At 42.5% G+C, this 19444-nt stretch overlaps 1 protein-coding gene across 1 annotated transcript in view; it reads right to left on the minus strand.

The window, feature by feature from the left end:
- Nucleotides 1–12273: 12273 nt before the first annotated feature.
- The window catches only part of LOC147459934 (ASI1-immunoprecipitated protein 1-like), a 61635-nt gene continuing 54464 nt past the window's right edge, over nucleotides 12274–19444 (minus strand). The window contains exon 2 of the mRNA XM_086509924.1: nucleotides 12274–12725. Coding sequence (XP_086366050.1) covers nucleotides 12573–12725 — 153 coding nt within the window. The 3' untranslated portion in view covers nucleotides 12274–12572. The remainder of the gene's footprint in view (nucleotides 12726–19444) is intronic.

Here is a 19444-nt window from a genome sequence, read left to right on the forward strand (position 1 = left end):
TTTGATGCATTTATGTGTTCCCTAGGCTATAAGAGCAGTAATGAGGATCCATTCTTTATGTGAAAAGACAACCCAATGGACAGCTTATTATGCTTATCCTTTATGTAGATGACATGCTTATTGTTGGTCATTCCAAGAAGGACATTGCTAACTTAAAAACCAAGCTGAAAAGTCAATTTGGTATGTGCATTACTCGTGATCGTAAGAAAAGGTTGTTGCACGTTTCTCAAAAAGAGTATGTGCACAAGGTTCTTGATCGTTTCAACATGCAGAAGGGGAAGGCTTTGAGTACTCCATTGCCTGCATATTTGAAACTTAGCAAGAACGACTATCCCAAATCTGTTCAAGAAAAAGTTGTGATGGCTAAGGTTTCTCATGCTTCAGCTTGTGGTAGTCTCATGTATGCCATGGTGGCTACAAGACCTCACATTGCACATGCAATGGGAGTTGTCAGCAGATTTATGTCTAACCCTGGTAAAAAGCATCGGGATGCTGTCAAGTCGATTCTCAGATACTTGAGTGGCACTGCAGATAGACAGTTATGCTATGGTCGTGTGAAGAGTCATCCATTCAGGGATTTTTAGACAGTGATTATGTAGGGTGTGTTGACAATCGTAAATCAACAACAAGTTGGATTTACACATTTGCTGGTTCTACTATTTCTTGGAGTTCTATTCTTCAAGATTGTACATCCATTTCTACCCACAGAGGCAGAGTATGTTGCATTGAGTGAGGCATGCAAAGAAGCTATTTGGTTTGCTCGCCTAGTGAAAGATCTTGGATTGAAGCAGTGTACACCAGTTCTTCATTGTGACAGTCATAGTGTTAATTCCTTGGCTAACAATCGAGTGTTTCATTCTAGAAAGAAACACATTGATGTGCGTTATCACTTCAATCGTGAATTTCTGATAAACAAGAACCTTGATTTAGTGAAGATTCCTACGTCAAAGAACATAGCGAATGCACTCATTAGAAGTCTCTCCAGCCATCAATTTCAGGTCGTCAAAATTGATCCTTTGTACTCGAAACATGATATGATTGTGATCGCCTCACGCCAACCACTTTCTCTATTCTGCATTTCATACTTCTTTGCACTCTAATCTTCTTCCTTTCTCTCCCCGCTAAAACTTTGTAGAACCAATTGAGCATTTCATGTAGGGCATTGCTCTTTTTTCTCCCACCTCCATGCCGTGTATTTTTAAAATACATTGCTTTTGTTTGATAGTGTCAGCGCTCCATTCCTTGGCTACTCCAGATATCCAATGAACCGTATGTGTCGAGAAAAAATGAGCTATGAGCAAAAAGAATGTGCTGAAAAAACAATAAAACATTAGTTCAAACACTAATGTTTTTTTACTGCAAAGACAAAACTATTCAACCCACCATGTAATGTGTTATCTGCATCTCCCCCCATGCATCCACCATTTACGCTCTAAAGTTATTGATTACAAACTTTAAGGTGGATATCTCAGCACAGGCTAGCTTTTCCTTTTCAAGCAAACAAAAAATATCATCTACCGATTGCCACACACGAGCACGCTTAATTCCCAGGGCTGCTTCGTTACCTCTGTAGGTGGTAATCTCACACGGGCCTTTTTCCACAATTGAAACTCATTGGGACTTTGGGAATCAGAATAGTTTGAAAGCAAATGCTTATCTTTACTACCACCCATACATATTTTATTAGGACAATCCTATGTACTTGTAGATGCCTTCTTGTCCTTTGATAATTCAGTTGCACCCCCATGTAGACCAACACTTGATAGAATAGATTCAAGTTCTCTTATACACTCTTCTCTTCTTTCACACTAACAGGCTCCATATTCCAAGAATAATTAATATGGAGCATAAGCAACTTATCCAGAATTCATAGATGGTCATGAAGAGTGTACACATGCACATTTATCTAAGGAATCGGTAGAATAGGATCCCAATTTGGATCGTCCATGTCTTGATTAAGGGATACACTTTGGTTACAACTGAGGATACCTTGAAACCGTTGTTGTAGTGCTTTACCCACCATTTGTGTAGTGGGCACACCTTTCGCAAAGTTGACTGCAGCTTTGCCACCCTTACCCTTACCACCCTTTGACTTGCTGGCCTTTGCACCCTTGCCCTCAGTTCCTAATGAGACTTTACTATGGCAGTAATAAATGAATGTAAAGAGGGTCATTGCACCTAGCTTGCACCCTAATATACACTTGAGAGTTTTCAAGTCTCCTGCTTAATGCCACTCCACTTGGAACGCACCCATACCTGAAACCTACAATCGTTTCCCTTCTTGTTGTTGCCAAATGACATCAATGATTGAGATGTGATTAAAATACCATTTCACGGACTCAGGTGTCTTGTGTGGGAGATGAAAAGCTGCCAGCCACCAAATATTCTTCTCTGACTGAACACCTAAACAAGTGTTTCCCTTCTCATTGGCACAGCTCAACATTGACGCCCACCAAGGCTCTATTCATAAGTGCAACGCTTACCCTTTCCAACCATTGACCTTTCACAATCTGGCACTCATCAAGCTTCATCACAAATATAACTTTTCCATCACACTCTTCCTGTGTCAACCCATAACATTTGATCATTGACTCCTGGAGCTTCAACAAGTCAACATAGACATTATTGAACTCGTTTTAATAACGAAAGGATTTGCTCGCTTCTAATGGTAAGGCATCCTCCACATATTGAAATCCACCCAACAAGCTTGCAACATCCTTATTCGCGCACCTTTTTGTAGCCATGACACTGTAAGGTGTTGGCAGCAACCTAAACAAACCTTTTGCTTTGTGACCTAGTGTGACAATTCTATACAAAGCTTCGTAGGCCTTGAAAATTATTATTGCGATGTCACACACCTTCATCATCTCCTGAGGCGACACAATGCTCTTTAGCTCACTGAAATACTTCTAACACAAAACATTAGCAATGATAGTATTGGATGATCATCCAATAGCTCCACAAACTCCTTTGGCTTGATGATATGCTACAATAGAGTATGTCCAGTCGTTTGAGCATTGGAATCGATTCCCATCATTATCCGAGTCAAGTTCCTGCATATTGAAATAATATTACAGCAACCTGCAAAAAATATAAGAAATTAGAAGCTTGCATTAGTATCCCTATCGAGTTTGACGGATACGTTTTTTTCGAGCTCCACCGCTTGAAGATAGCATAGACATCGCATGTCTCTTGCGCTTGCACATGTGGTAGCCCAATGGAATGTGTGTGAGATGATCGACTCGTCGACACATATTACATACAGTGTGTTGTAGCTGAACATAATTGTCTAGACGGCGCTCTTGCTCCATTTTTTGATGCTCTATTTTTTTATTAAGCTTCGACATCTCATTGTTTATCTGCTCCATCTTCTCGTTGGCTTCCTCTCTGACTTGCTGAATGTCTTTCATGTTCACCTCTTGCAATGATGAATAGATAGCACAAAGATGTTTTCTTGCTTGCCTTTCATTGACGAAAGTTGAATACAATCTCCAGCAATAGCCAAACAATCCGTCTCTCCCATCTCCAATAAAACGCAGTAGCTCACTGACATTACGAAAGGGCGGTGATGCATTGGTCATTGGATCGCCAGGGTAAATATGGCCATCAACCCATAAGTCGATTGCCTTGCACCCAAGGTTCCGTAGCTGATCTCCAGCATTGGGATTAGATGTGCCAAGTCGCACAGTAGCGTACTCCTGCTCTAGATCAATGTTTAATCGATATCATTTTGTCTTGTTAGTAATGTCTTGGAGTGGTAGGGGATTGAATGAAATTTGTGTTAGCTAATTAAGCAAATTAGAGAGAGAATGTATAATGGTGACTACTACAAGCAGGTGAAGCTAGCTATGGAGGAAAGAAGTGGAGAGTACTCACAGATAGGAGAAAACGATTATGTTATGGAGGGAAGAAAGAGAGGGAGTGCAGCTCAATCTCCTTTGAATTCAAACTGTGGATCATGAGTGTAGAGAGAGAAATGATGTTGCACACAAAGGTTATGGAGTTTTCCATTGCTTTCAACTGGAGATGGAGTGGGAGAAGCATGAGAGAGAGAGAGTGGGAGATAGAAAGACAATGAAGAAAGAGAGAGTGAGAGAGACAACAGATCTGCAACCTTGGGAGATCTGCACTCTATCAGAAGTAGGCAACAAAAAATGTTCTGTTAATGATTGAGAGGAAAAATTGACAAGAGATAAAAGGGGAGAGAGAGAGAGAGAGAGAGTTGGCTCACGTTTTAGAGAGAGAATGCAATGAGAATGTGAAAATTTTTCTTTTCTAGCAAGGGGGTGAAAAGTGCCTCCTTTAATAAATGAGAGAGAGTGTTTTATATGTTAGACAGAAAAGAGGGGTGATCAAAAGACATTTTAAAATTCATTTACCCACCTCTCTTTTGGGTTACTAAATAAACTACAAAATATGGAAATGGCTTTTTTTTAAATCTCATCACAAACCTTTTTGCCCTCTCGTTTAAGCTTGATCAAACCGGCTTAAGCTTTAAGCATTTCCTTAAAGTGCCAAATAAAAAGACCCTCATACACCCCATTCACTTCCTAATGCATATTGTTGTATGGCACTTTTGCATGATGTGCACTATATACTTTGCACGTTCACATTTCTTTTTTGAAGCTTGACTCAAATATTGGCGTGCAGATTGGATAATTGAAAAGCACGAATACAACACTGCAAGTCAGTAAAGCACTTCATTTCTTGTTGCAATTCATTGATGCTTTAACCATTTTCTTGTTTCTTTCAAGCCACGCTCGTAGTAAAAATAGCGCTTGAGCTAATTTGTCGACAGTTTTAGCCAAATAGACTTGAGGATAAACCAGAGCAAGGACTGCAAGGTATGTTGTTTTACAGCTCTCTCTCTCTCTCTCTCTCTCTCTCTCTCTCTCTCTCTCTCTCTCTCAATTGATTCAACGCAAAAAAAAAGACTCTCTCTCCCTCTCTCTTTCTATGAGCATTGTGTGTCCCCGCCATTGGCAAGTTAGTGACAGTCATGTTTACTTTAGTGCTTAATTTGCGTATGTCGTGTTATGTTCTATAGATGTTGTGTAGCTACGCCCACCAACCAAAACTAGTTATAAGTTGAGCGTAGTTACGATCACATGTCTTTAGAATGAGGCAAAACTATACCGTGTCATGATGCATTTGATCACCTTAATATTAGTGGTTTGAAAGAGATGGAAAAATCTGGGATAATTTCCCCACTCCTACAATCTCATATGTGCATGATGTTTGCACAAGGCTTGCATGGATGTATCATCTCTCAAGCTCCTTGCAAAACACTCCAAGGAGTTACACTACTGACTTTTAATTTATCCCAAAAGTAATCGAGTAGATTCTATGTTGGTGCCAAAAGACAAAGATGCACAAATTTGGTCCCTCCAGATTTGATCTTAAGTGCTATGTAAGCATGTAGACATTGTATTGCTTTTGTATCTATTTTCTTTAGGCCCAACGAGGCCAATGGAACTCAATGATTTTGTAAAAACCTATTTTAGTTTTAATCAAATGTTTGTGAGTTCCTATATTGGTATGAATTGGTATATGCTAGTTTCTTTTGTTTAATTAAGAGTAGTAGTACAGCTTGCAGTCTTCGGCCACCTCTCTCTCTCTCTCTCTCTCTCTCTCTCTCTCTCTCTCTTTGTGTGTGCGTGCGTGCGTGCGTGCGTGCATGCGTGTGCGTGTGCGTGTGCGTGTGCGTGTGCGTGTGCGTGTGTGTGTGTGTGTCGGTCGTTGTGTTGCTGTGTGACTAAGGCTGCAGAGAGCACATGCTGGATGAAGGAGGAGTTGACATGTGGTGGTGGGGGGGGGGGGGGGGATCCCTCCCCCCATTACAAATATTATAGATATAGATTTGTGTTAAATTAAATTGGTTAAACATGTGGTGCTAATTTCTTGCATTTACTTGTAGGTTTCAAAATAAGGATAAATATTCGAATTGTCCACTTGGTGGGCTAACCAAATGGGTATCTTTATTTTAAAACTAACCACACGATAGCACAATATCAGTAGATGCAACTATGGGCACACACATATATATATGGTTATATGTGCATGCATAGGCACCAGTATGTGTACGGGTAGCTCACTGTGCTCATACCCACTTATGTAGTTAAAAGGACAAAGCCGTACTTATACCACCAACCCCTAGTTTTTCTCTTTCTTAAATCATGTTTTCATCATGTGGCTATCTATATTGTTGTAATTTTGTTCTTTGAAGGTATGAGGTTTTATTAGTAAGGCTTGTTCTAGGAAGCCAAAAAGGCACATCGAGTGACAAGAGTAAAGCCTATGCCAAGGACTTTGAACCACCCACCACTCTTCATATCGCCATGGCCAGTTGGGTTTAGAGACCATTGTGCCTATTTTGCATGCTCACCCACTCATCACTCCAACTGATTTACCAATACCGCGGGAGACAATACAATATTCTTTTCGCATGATGACTTAGTTCCATTAAGATTTCCCAACCTTTTTAGCCATTCAATTATGCTTTTTTCATCACTTAAATAAGGGAGTTACGACATACTAGGTTGCTACAGTGATTGCAAGCTAATCTTTTGAAGTGCGCGAGCGAGAGCGTGTGTGTGTGTGTGTGTGCAGCAATGAAGAAGAGAGGAGAAGAGGAGACCTTGTTTTGCAGGGGCTAAAACTCACTCTCTACATGTGAGCCCCCTTATTCTATTATGTACATAATGAATAAGTATAGTGGGCGGGCACCTAGCCTAACCGGCCACATGGGGCTTTACCCCAACAACCTCCCACGTAAAGGCCAATGTGGCCATGAGAGAGAAAAGAAACCGTACAAAACCTGTACAAGGCCATCACAAGTATGACCTCAACCGACGCCCACTGGCTCACTGAATCTGTGTGCATCCAACTCTAATTGTAGACGAAGTATAGAGCGATTGATACCATACTCCTCACCAAAGCCGCACACATCCTGCAAGTATCTCACCATACGCTGCAAAGTACCCCTATGCTCAAGGCCAACGTCAGTCACTACACGACTAACTGCTCCCACTGCAAATGCACCTACTGCAAAGGCAATGTCGGGTCTCGAGATGAGTATCTCGTACATGAGACTCCCGAATGCTGATGCAATCCTAGCAATATCTGCCAATCTGACCATCTCAGTCAAATCTGGCTCAGAACTCCACTCATGGAAATCACCCTGACACCCGAACTCCAATCCCTAGAATCCATCCTCGTGTCCATCGCATGTCACATGCGCACCAAGAGCATCTGTCTATCATGAACCCTATGTGCTAAGAGCAATGCCTAGCTCTAACTGCCTCTGGCCTAAGCATATCCATGAATGACTGAATCACGGTTGAATCCTCAGCACTCAAGTCATCCATATCCGTCATCATATCCACGAATGACATGTCCTGCTGCACAACTATCTGCACAACTGGCTCAACATGCTCACAAACTAGAGCATCATGCAACCTATCCGCAAGGGAGACATGCCTCATCTCTCTGCATGGTTGCGTACTCACGAAAGCTGTGCCGTCTTGCACATGACGTACTCGCATTGCATGAATCGTGCCAACACTAGCACCTCTAGCTATGACTAGCTGTCCACGATGCAATCGGAAACTGTGTTCATCCAGTACTACCTGGCATCCACTGTCTCGTAAGTGACTCACAGAGATCAAGCTATGTGTCAAACCTGCCACATGGCGTACATCTCGCAACACATATGATGCACCACTCGGCAACGATAGTCTGACATCTCCTGCACCAACTATGTCATGCACTGAACCATCAGCTAGACACACACGTCCAAGCATACCACTAGCATATGTGCTAAACCACTCACGACTCGGCGTGACGTGAAACCTAGCACTCACATCTAGTATACAATGTGAAGGTAATGTGTCGTCAAAAACCGACATAAGAAAGTCAAGAGTAAACATGGAAGCAAATGCGACATCTCCATCATGCGTAGCCACATACGCTACATCTACTCCCACATCATCCAGAGTGGTAGCATCCCTCTTCTGATGTCTCCTGTGTTGTCTCATCCGTCGAAAACAATGCCTACGTACATGCCCTATATGACCACAATGCCAACCAACATCTCTATGTTTGCAAGATCGTCCTTTGACTGTAGGCATCTCTCTAGACTCATTTGTGCCAAAAGCATTGCACGATCGTTGCCATAACTCTCTAGTTGTACATGCATCCAACCCAATGCGATAGACTGACTCACCAAGGTGTAACATGATCGTCGAACGTGCAAGCTCATCCAAGTCCTTCCACTCATTGTCAGTCATAGACTCTGGTCTAGCATCCATGCCCTGTAGTGGCAACACTTGGCCCAACTGAGTCAATGCATCATGCATACCTGCTTTCCAATGCTCAAAGTTTGAACCATCAAACTTTGTATGGAAAAGCACAAACCCTGAAAATAATGTACATGCCAAATCCATGGTGATGACATGTGACAAGACCAAGCACAAATCGATCAATTGACAATAGCCAAAGCCTGGCTACCTCATACACCAAGTACTGTCAAAATACAACATAAGCTGGCATAAGCTGTCTAAGAGAAGTATCAGCAAATATGGCGATCAATGTAACAAAACAAGTGAGCAAAACCGTTCAAATGATGCCAAAATACTCGCTCTAATCTAAGAGCACTATGTGGTAATCGATGAAACTATTATCAACAATCTCCCTCCTGAAGAGATTACCACATGTATGTCAAATGACATAATCCGGTGAGCAAACACTCTCACAATGCGATGCCAAAACACTATGGCAAAGCAACCACTGAGTGCCAAATGCAATCAAAACACGATTGCAAACCATGCGCATAAACAAATAAACTCGCAAGAAAAATCCGGCAGAGTTTCGACGGTATTTGGCTATTTAACCATAATAACCATACATGCTAATGAGCAAATCATGCGCAAAATCCGCACTCAAGTATACATGAGTTGCCCCAAAGTCTCAACTCCTCAAACTTGGAAAACAATCCTGCAATCCGAAACACAAAGTGCATCAACCGTACTCTACAAGCGAAGCATATACTAGCATAAACTTGGATGCAAACCAACCAAAATATGACACAAATTGATGTTCAAAATAGCTGAAAATCAGCCCACATATGTCATTGCAAGGCGAAGAATACCACCTGCCGAAAAGCACACATCATGTGCATCCACATGGCAATATAAACGAGCATCAAGCATATAACAAATGTGTATCAAAGAGCATCCAAATTAGCTGAAAATTCAGCTCACAATCATGCTATAAATGCTTGCAAATCTCTCTACAAATCCGTGCACCACACTTTCCGAAATCTGCTCAATCGCATAAATCAATGCACATAACCTGTGATAAAACCACTCTCGAACCTGAGAGTCCACAAGAATGCATACATCCACAAAGTGTTCTCAATGTGTGCGCATAAATGTGTTGAAAATATCAACCCACACTCTCTTCACAGAGAGAAAAACATCAATGCACAAAACAAGAGATTGACAAAAGCTCAATCCGAGCTCGCTGAATGTAGCAAATCACCACAATATGCATACATAATCTTCAACTTTTCGAATACCCTGCAGCCTGTCAGCTCATATCTTCCAAACCACTCAAAATTTGCAAAAACTTCCTTCTGGAAAGTTGTAGACCACGCGAGAACGGTTGGGCCATGAAGGAATGGACCTGAAATATGTTGTTTACATAAGTCAAAACAGATTTGTAAAAATCTGCACCTATGTACCCTAAACGTGCAGGCAGTTTGAGTGACGTATCTCAAAAGTGGTAAAGATTTTGAGAAAATTTTCTTCTGCAAAGTTAAAGAGGACGAAAAACCTATCAAAATTCAAGGGAATCGGCTTGAATAAAGACGTTTTGGTAGGCGAAAACAGATTTGCAAAAACGTGCTGCAGTTTTTGTTGTTTCTCTACCTGCTTCCCCGTTGAGCTCCAATGGTGCTCCCAATCCCTGAGCTCTGATACCAGTTGAAGTGCACGAACGAGAGCGTGTGTGTGTGTGTGTGTGTGTGTGTGTGTGTGTGTGTGTGTGTGTGTGTGCAGCAATGGAAAAGACAGGAGAAAAGGAGACCTTGTGTTTGCAGGGGCTAAAACTCACTCTCTACATGTGAGGCCCCTTATTCTATTATATACATAATGAATAAGTATAGTGGGCGGGCACCTAGCCTAACCGGCCACATGGGGCTTTACCCCAACAGCTTTGCCATCTCTCGGTGTTGATGTTCTCCTTCTCTTTCTAGCTATGTAGAGATTAATGAGCTATGGGAATGAATAGAGTTTGTGACCTCAGTAAAATCTTACTGCATTCCTTATGTGGACACTCTACAGGCCTTAAAAGGCTATCTAAAACAAAACATGAACTTTCTTGCGTTTTAATAACATTGTGTGGGAAAGTCTTGGGCTTGACTCAAAGGACACTTAGGTTGCCTAGGTGCCCTTTTTCCCTTTTGGTTGGTTTTAGCCCGCTTCTTGCATAGGGATTTGTTTTGCACTCGCTTTTGCACCGCCAATTTCTTAACTATGCCCAGTGTTACCTAGTGTCATAGCTCAATACAACTTTATTTGGGCCCTCAAGCATCCTACGTACATGGAAAAGTGAGCCCACTATACAATGCCTAGAAGGTTGAAACAATCCGAGACCAAAAAAAAAAAAAGGGGGGGCAACCAACAAGGGCCATGTGAGAGTGATACTGAGGGGGCCAATGGACAACAGGGTGACAAAGTTGCCTTGACTGGAAATTTGAGTGGTTCAAAGCAAATGCCAAATCTGAGTTGTCTTGATTATGGAAATGTGAGTGGCTCAAAGCAAAGCCTTGATGAAGAGTTGGTATACCCTTTGTGAAGAGCTAGCATTGACCCAAGACCACAGTGGATTTAGTTGTAGAACCCACTTGTTTTGAGGATGCTCTGTGGACATGCAAAGTAGAACAAGTTATGGATGAGGAGTTGGCTCCTCTTTATGCAAACGATGTCGGATCAAGGTGTGCAAGTGTCTCATTCGTGTGGTATGTGTAATATGTGTGCATGTAGAGAGAGAGAGAGAGAGAGAGAGAGAGAGAGAGAGAGAGAGAGAGAGAGAGAGACTATAAGCAAGGTTGCTCGAAAAGGCAATGTAGTGTAGCTAGATTTGAGAGAAATCTCTCATGACTGGTAGAGAGTTTAAGTGGCATTATTGAATGTGGAATAATTCTTTTACCAAAAGCGATCTTTGTATAATAATCCTCTACAAAATTGTAGAATTTTAACCTCACAATGAGACGCCCAATTCCATAAGACCATGAGTGAAGGTTGGATTCATGCCTTTTGCCCCTAGTTCCCATGTGCAGACGCTCAACTTTTGGATTGATCGACGCTCCAAATGCATCTCAATGTTTTGGAGTGAATGGTGGCATCTTTAGGCCACTGATTCTCTTTCTAAAAGATTCTCTTCAAATTCATGTATATCAAGCTGTATCATAAGTTTTCACTCAACCATAGCACTCCAATTCAATGTTTTGCATCCTTCTTTAGAATTCATTTACTTTGAAAGTGGTGCATGACATTTACCACTCTTTAAGACGCAAGAGTTGTCACAAGCCACCAAGCAAAAACCGGTTGAAAGTCACCAAAAAGTTGGTTTCCACAACCTTGACCGACACCTCAACCTTCCACTTACCATGTAAACGTTCAGATCAAAAATATAAAAGACAACTGATATAAAGACTTTTTTGGCATTCTCAGTCAACTTCTTTAAAAAAGTACTCGCAACCATTAAAAGTGTCCGAGACGCGAACGCTTGCGTATTAATAGGTTGATTTTTTGTATTAAATTGCATGCATGCATTATGTTTGTATATGTATTTCAGCATATCAACAGCATACTAACATCTATTCGTCTGACAGGCAAGGCTCTCTCTTTCTCAAGGTCCCTAAAAGCTTCTCTTCGTGACAGCATATAGGCGGTACGCTAGTGCGCTTTATGCTATAGCCGTGTATTTGTAAGCATGGAACACCATCGAGAATATGGGCACTACCAATTACCATCCCTGTACTCTTAAGCATTACATGGTTAAATTCCTATATGGCATATACCCTGTGCGCACAACAAAGAAAGCACAAGAAAAAAACACCCGTTGTCAGGTACCGCTACCCACCGAAAATTGCTTTTCTAGATATTCCAGCTCAGTTTCGAATGTTGGAGCAGACGGCATCCTCTCTTTTCCGGATGAGAAAATCCTAGTACTCGGGCATTGGGGGACCAAAAATTTCAATACAGAATCAGACATCAAGACACATGGCAGCATTCTTTAAGAAAATTTTCTGTCATTCCAAGGCGCTCCAACACCTAGGCACTCTTGGGCCTTCAATCTAGTTAAACTAGTAAAGGGAGGACATAACAAGCACCAGATCCAACAACATTCATGGTTACACCAGAGGCCCTTTGTGACATTAATTTTGACTCCTCATGACAACATGAAAAAAGCAAGGAATATGACCAGTGTATGATGTCAGTGTCTTAATTTGAACTAATCAGACAATCGGCACAATGACTGAAGATAATTTCATGACAAGACCAATGTCAGTCACCTTCAAATTTCATACCATAATAACGGCTTAGCCTGTGAACAACTCTGTCTTTGACGCAAAGGTGTATTTCATCTAGCTTCTTAACATTCTCTCTCACTTTCTCTTCTTGTTCTTGTGCCAGCTTCTCCTCTTCTTTTCTGATTACCTGCAACCGCCACAACGAACTCTGTCATTTAATCAAATTACAAAACTATGTACCACACCCCGATAAATGTCTTGCTGCAGCTTTCACAATAGCATTGTAAAATTAATTTCTAAGTCTCTATGCTTGTCCCTTATGACGGTGGAAAAATTCCTCTTCTTACTGGACAGCACACTCATGCATGCACTGTGTGTGTGTGTGTGTGTGTGCACGCGTGCGCATGTGCATGTGCTTAATTTCAGGAATGTGACGGTCATGATAGAAATACAAGCTAGAGAGAGCTATATCTGCGAGACCCTCACCCAAGCTAGCAAAATCCACCCCGTCCTATCTGTATAAAGAACGTATGCTCTATTAGAGTTCCGGCTACTACTAGCTGCATGAGAAGAAGAGGCAATGTAAGCACAAAAAAATATAGGGCTCCGAGAGAGAGAGAGAGAGAGAGAGAGAGAGAGAGAGAGAGAGAGAGAGAGAGAAAGAGAGAGAGAGAGAGCATAGTAGGAGGGGCAAGTTAAGACATGAGAACTAGAGATAGCAGACTTGAGAGTCTCAGAGGCTACAGGGTAAAGGATTCATGGAGACTTGAGAGTCTCAGAGGTTACAGGGTAAAGGATTCATGGAGAGCTTAAATATGGAGAAATAGAATACAGATGCCAAGTTGCGAGATAGAGAGATGGGAGAGACTCAAGATGCAGACAGGGAGAAAGGGGGGGCGGGGGGATGAAGCTACCAAACAAGCAGCAAAACAATGCACAAGCTTAATAACACACCAAACTGGCAACTTCAAGATAAGACAAGAAATAAACACTAGCGGACAGCCCCTGAAACTGTCACGTGCAATGGAAGTGTTAAGGATTTAGCTCGGATCTAGTACTCCGCACAAACACAAGGGATCTACTTCACTTGAAATGAACTGAATTGAATGAAAAAGAGAGAGAAAAGAGAGACGACACCGAATGTCGGGTCCCAAACACGCAAGGGCCCCCTTGCTTTGTTGCCAAAGCAAGTACTTTCTTTTTTCTTGCGCAAATGCTCATACAATGATGCTGAATGTTGAGATGCTGAGATGCTAATGGGTATTGATGCTACTGATGCTGGGTACTGGTACTCATGCTACTGATGTTGGGTACTAAGGGTACTGCAGGGTGTGATGTAACAGACTTGGACACTCCAAGTCAAGAATCTGCCGCGACAGCACTAAATAACCGCTTCAAAACAGTTCACCGTTCACAATTGATTCACATTGGCCCGGCGGAGTTCCGTGCCTAGAGATATTGGCCCCCAAGACTGGCGCCCCTTTCGGTATTTCTTTTTGTATTAATCTGAGTTCTAAGTACAAGAGTGCGGGCAGGCGCTCACACTCAGACTCTGTGTGCAGATGCTCTGAGTTGTGAGAGGCCTGCTCACAAATTTAAAGGTCCAAGGGATGCCAAAAGCAGAGCCCCAAAATCTGAAAATCAAAAGCTCAAAAGCTTTGCAAAAAAAATAAGCAGTTTCTCTTTCTCTCTCTCTCTTGCTAAAATAAAGCAAAGAGGCTTTTCTTTCTCTCTCTCTCTCTCTTGCTTAGTAAATTAAAGCAAAGAGGTTCTCTCTCCCAATTGCGTAGAAAAAGCATTGCTCAAAAGTTGTCAAAAGTTGCCAGCGCAATTCACGACACAAATCAAAAGATCTGTACGACTGCCACGTCAGCAAAATTAGGATTAGGGTTAGGGTTAGGGTTAGGGCATAATTAGGGTTTTTGATTTTAGGGTTAAGGTTTCAACAGAATTAGGGTTTCAGATTTTTTGGGTTAGGCTTTTAGCAAAGCGGGCAGCCACGTCATCACTTTGTGGCATACCCCCTTCTTGAAAGCATTGTAATCGCCCTCAATTACGCCTGCAAAACAAACAGAGGCCATAAACCGTCTTAGCACACACTGACTATTAGTACCACGTACTAGGAACACACAACTAGCACATGTACCAATCGACAGTCACATCACACGACATCACTCGACATCACAAGACATCACATGACATTCAACATTCATTCGGATCTTAGACCATGATTTATCTGCAATGTAGCTAGCAATCGCATCTAGATCCAGTCGGGACCTCATAGATGACCGATTGTACACGAGTTTAGTAGAGAAAAAAAACCCAGCAAAATTTTGATGAAGAAGTCGTTGATGTAGGTGCATTTGTAAAATTCGAGATCAATTAGACCAAAATGCTGCAGTCATTTCGTCTATCAGTTCCTGCACTTAAAAACAAGTCAAGAACAAATCAATTTCCTATTCCGGAATTCCATTTCATAAAGTCGTACAACAGAATACTGTCAGCGCTCAGTATCCCTGAAGCTCAAAGAGACATCAATGACTCTAGTATAACAAAAGCCACGCATATGTTGACAAAGGAACGGAGTAACTCCCCTCGTGTGCATCCCACTCCACCATATCTCCGACCAAGCTGAATGGTGGGTTCCATTTGGAATAGACTATGCTAAACCAAAAGCTTCGAGCACAAGTCTCACAATCTGAGGAGTATCTACTATGTCCTCCTCCTCCATCCACTTCGCATCCAATGCAGGATAGTTCTTGAATTTAACCAAGAACCGCCTTCGGACTTTACCTTTATTCTTTGTGTCCTTATGTGTCAAATTCTCTTCAGCAACAAGGATCTCCTCGTTTTCCTCCCCTTCCCTTCGGGTTGCTCATCGGGCTCCCCATCTTCAGGCACATCACCTTTAAAAGGTTTCAAGAGACTCACATGAAATGCATTGTGAATCCTCCAAGTGTTAGGCAATTTCAATCGAAAGGAGACATCATTGATCTTTTCAGAGATCTGGAAAGGTCCGTAGTATCTCATACTAAGCTTTGGAAAAAGCCTCTCCTTTCCCTTTTTCTTTCTCAGACGTGCCTTCTCAAAACGTAAGAGCACCCAATCATCCTCCTTCAATTTCAAATCGCGACAATGGCGATCCGCTGCCTTTTTCTGTCGTTCTTGAAATTTTTGTAAAGCCTCGCGAACCTCGAACCTTGGCAAAAACCGTATCTAAGTTGCGCGTGTATTCATCCGCTTCAAAAATCTTATCTTTCGTGCTTAGGAAGGGTGGAACCTTCGCAGCACCTTCAACAATCTCAAATGGCGTCTTCCCCGTCAAAGAGTGTATCGTGTTATGGTAGGCAAATTCCACCAAAGGTAGATACTTTTCCCATCGAGTCTTCTGATTCAAGATATAAGACTTCAATAAATCTAAAACCACTGAATTGGCAATCTCAAATTGCCCGTCAATCTACAGGTGGAACGATGACGAGAACTATAACTGCGTGCCAATGTTCTTCCAAATTGCCTTTCAAAACAAACTCGTAAATCTAGGTTTTCTTCACTTGAATGAAATGAGCTAAATCTGTCAATAACAATCCAGATACCATCGTGACCACTCTGTGTTCTCGGGAGATCAAAAATGAAATCCATTTCAATACTTTCCCAGGGGCAAGTGGGTATGGCCAAAGGCTGTAACAATCCCTGTGCTTTACGCCTGTCAAACTTGACCTTCTGGCATACCAAGCAACTGCGCACAAACTCTTTCACATCCTTCTTGAGTCTCGGCCAAAAAAAGTATCTCTCTACCCATTTCATGGTGGTAGCAATGCCGCGATGACCCGTAAAAGGTGGACAGTGGCATTCGGTCATAACCTTTTCTCTCAACGGCTGTGTAACGCAAAACATGGGTTTTCTCATCAAGTAGCCATCCCGAATGGAATATCCCGCTATCGTCTCCCCATCCGATATCCGTGTGAAAACGTCTGCAAAATTTGTATCCGTGGCATACTGGTCGACCATATCCTCGAAGCTCCTATGATGTATCGCGGAAATAGCCAGAACCAACGGCTTCCGAGACAGAGCATCTGCCACTACATTCTTTTGTCCCTGAACATGGACAATCTGGAAGTGAAACTGTGACAAGATGTTCGCCCACCGCATATGCTTTTCCAATAGCTGCTTCTGTGACAAGAAATAGCGCAAACTCAAATGGTCTGTAAAGACAGTAAAATCCGCTCCGAGTAAGTAATGCCGCCACTGAGTAAGAGCATGATAAATTTGTGATGTCATTTCTGGCCTTGAGAACAATCGGCTCTCGTAAGTAATGACATGGCTTTCTTCCATTAAGACCGCACCCACACTACGACCACAAGCATCACAATATACTTCAAATGACTTCTGCAAGTCCAGCAAAGTCAAAACTGGTCACGTAGTCAATTTCTCTTTCAATGCCTAAAAGGCAGTCACCTCTGTGGGTCCCCATGAGAAAAGGACTCCTTTCTGTGTCAAGATATGCAAAGGGGAAGCAACCTCTGCAAACTTTCGAATGAACCGCCTGTAGTACGAACACAGTCCCAAGAAGCTTCTAACTTCATAGACATTCTTCAAATCGGGCCAATCACGGATAGTCTCTATCTTGGCCCGATCCATTTGCACTCCTGCTGCTGCTGCTGACACAATGTGTCCCAAAAAGTGTATCTCTGGTAGGAAAAATTCACTTTTCTTTGCATTAATCATTAACTTGTGATCTCGTAATGCATGAAAGACCTAAAGCAGGTGATCTCTATGTCCTGCCTCATTCTTGGAGAAAACAATGATATCGTCAAAGAAAGTGTCAACAAATAGCCTGTACTCTCGAAAAATCTTGTCCATCATCCAATTAAATGTCGCAGGAGCATTGGTTAAGCTAAAAGGCATCACCAAAAAATCAAATAACCCAAAAGTCGTCCGAAATGCTGTCTTGTAGACGTCTCCCGGCGCGATTCTGATATGATGATATCCACTCTTCAAATCAATCCTGCTAAAGCACAAGGATCCCTGTAAACTGTCGAGTATATCATCGATCCTAGGAATCGGAAATCTCTTCTTGATGGTGATTTTCTTGAGAGCTCTATAATCGATGCACATTCTCCAAGATCCGTCTTTCTTCAAAACCAACAACACTAGAGAGCAATACGGTGAAGTACTAGGCTGGACAAGACCCTTTTCCAAGAGGTCTTTCACTTGGTTCATAATATCTTCGTTCTGTGCTCGGCTTACACGGTAAGGTGGCCGGTTCCGTGGTGTGCTTCCAGGTATCAGATCAATGGTATGATCTTCAGGACGAGCAGGTGGTAACTCGCCTGGCAGGCTTGAGAAGCAATCGACATGAGAGTTGAGAAAATTTTGGCGTTCTTTATCAAGTTCAGACATATTTGTCCTATCTTCATCACTCAACTATTTCATAAAGATCGAGTAAACAAACAGACTGGATTTCATTAATTTTGAAATGGCCGAAGCCGATACAATAGGGACAGACTCGCCCTTCAGTTTAATGTCAAGTACAATGGTTGTGGCCTTCTCTGTAGTCAATGTCGCTTTCCTCGCCCGATAGTCGACCACGGCGTTGTTCTTGTGGTACCAGGGAATTCCCAAGAGAACATCACAACCTTCCAAAGGCATTATGTCAAAGTCCTCATGCCCCAAATACCCCCGACAATGCAACCGAAGTTTGCCAATGACAGGTGTAATGGCTACGTCCCTGCCGGGTGCCGCTAGAACTACCTCCGCAAGTGGTCCCATCGGATCGGGAGTAATCTTGAGCCGCGCCGCCAATTCCGGTGAAATGAAGTTGACCTTGGCTCCTCCATCACAGAAGATCAGGGCCTCTTGGTCTTTCATTTTGCCTCAAGCTCAGCAAAGTTCTGTACTCTCGTCCATCGTGCTGGGATCGGTACCCACGCACTCCGGAACCAATCCTATTTTCATCTTGCCTTTTCTTCCACGTTTCTCAGCTGCTCTCAACTCTCAGGCCTTTCGTCGTCCTGTTCTTTCTGTTCTTTCAGTGCCTTTTTAAAGCACTTTGCGGAGATATGTACACGTTCCCCGCATCCAAAGCACTTCCCCTCCCTGATGAAGCGAGCTCTCTCCTGAGGAGTAAGCTTGGGTCGTGCATCTTTCTTTTCTGAGTTGCTCTTTCTCTTTCTACTTTCATTTGTAGAAGTCTGTTCAGCTCTGTGTGTCATGATCTCATCGGTAGGGTAAGTCAGACTACCAGAGTGGATGGCAAAACCCCATTTCGCATGAGTCATAAACTCCTGAATAGAAGTTGACTTTTGTTCCAAGCAGTGATCTCGGATCTCTGTAGGTAGACCCAAGGTAAACCGCTCAATCTGTTCTCTGAACGAGATCTTCTTGAGTGAAGAGGCGGGTAGAAAAGAGTTCCAGAATCTCTCGCAATAAGCGTCCACTATATCTTTCTTCGCTCGAGTCAAATGAGCTAGAAGAACTGTCAGAAGAAGAAGAAGAAGAAGGACTGGGTACTTCTTCAAATCGAACACGCTTCTTCTATTTCTTTGCCTTTTCAAATGTCGATTGACGACCCAAACAGCCTGGGAAGTCAGTGCCTTTCTTCTGCTTTCTGCCGTGCTTTTTAGCTTTGTTTTGCGCGTCAAAAAGCTGAGCAATCCGTGCATCAACCACCTCTTCTAATTCCTTCTCTGAATACTTCTTGTGAGCAGAAGATTTCTTGAGAGCGGGTTTTGGGAGGGGTGTTGTGGTTTTCTGCCACTGCTCGTGCACTTCCTCGAAAGAAGTCTCGCTCATATATTTTGCGAATTTTGGGTCCTTCGCAAAATTGAGCATCATCTTCGTTGCATCGCCGATCAATTTACGACGCTCCATCTCTCGACGCTCCACCTGAGTAGGCCGAGGCGGGCC

This window comes from Adiantum capillus-veneris, chromosome 4 (assembly GCF_014529385.1).
Source record: "Adiantum capillus-veneris isolate H3 chromosome 4, ASM1452938v2, whole genome shotgun sequence".
In the NCBI taxonomy this organism is placed as follows: domain Eukaryota; kingdom Viridiplantae; phylum Streptophyta; class Polypodiopsida; order Polypodiales; family Pteridaceae; genus Adiantum; species Adiantum capillus-veneris.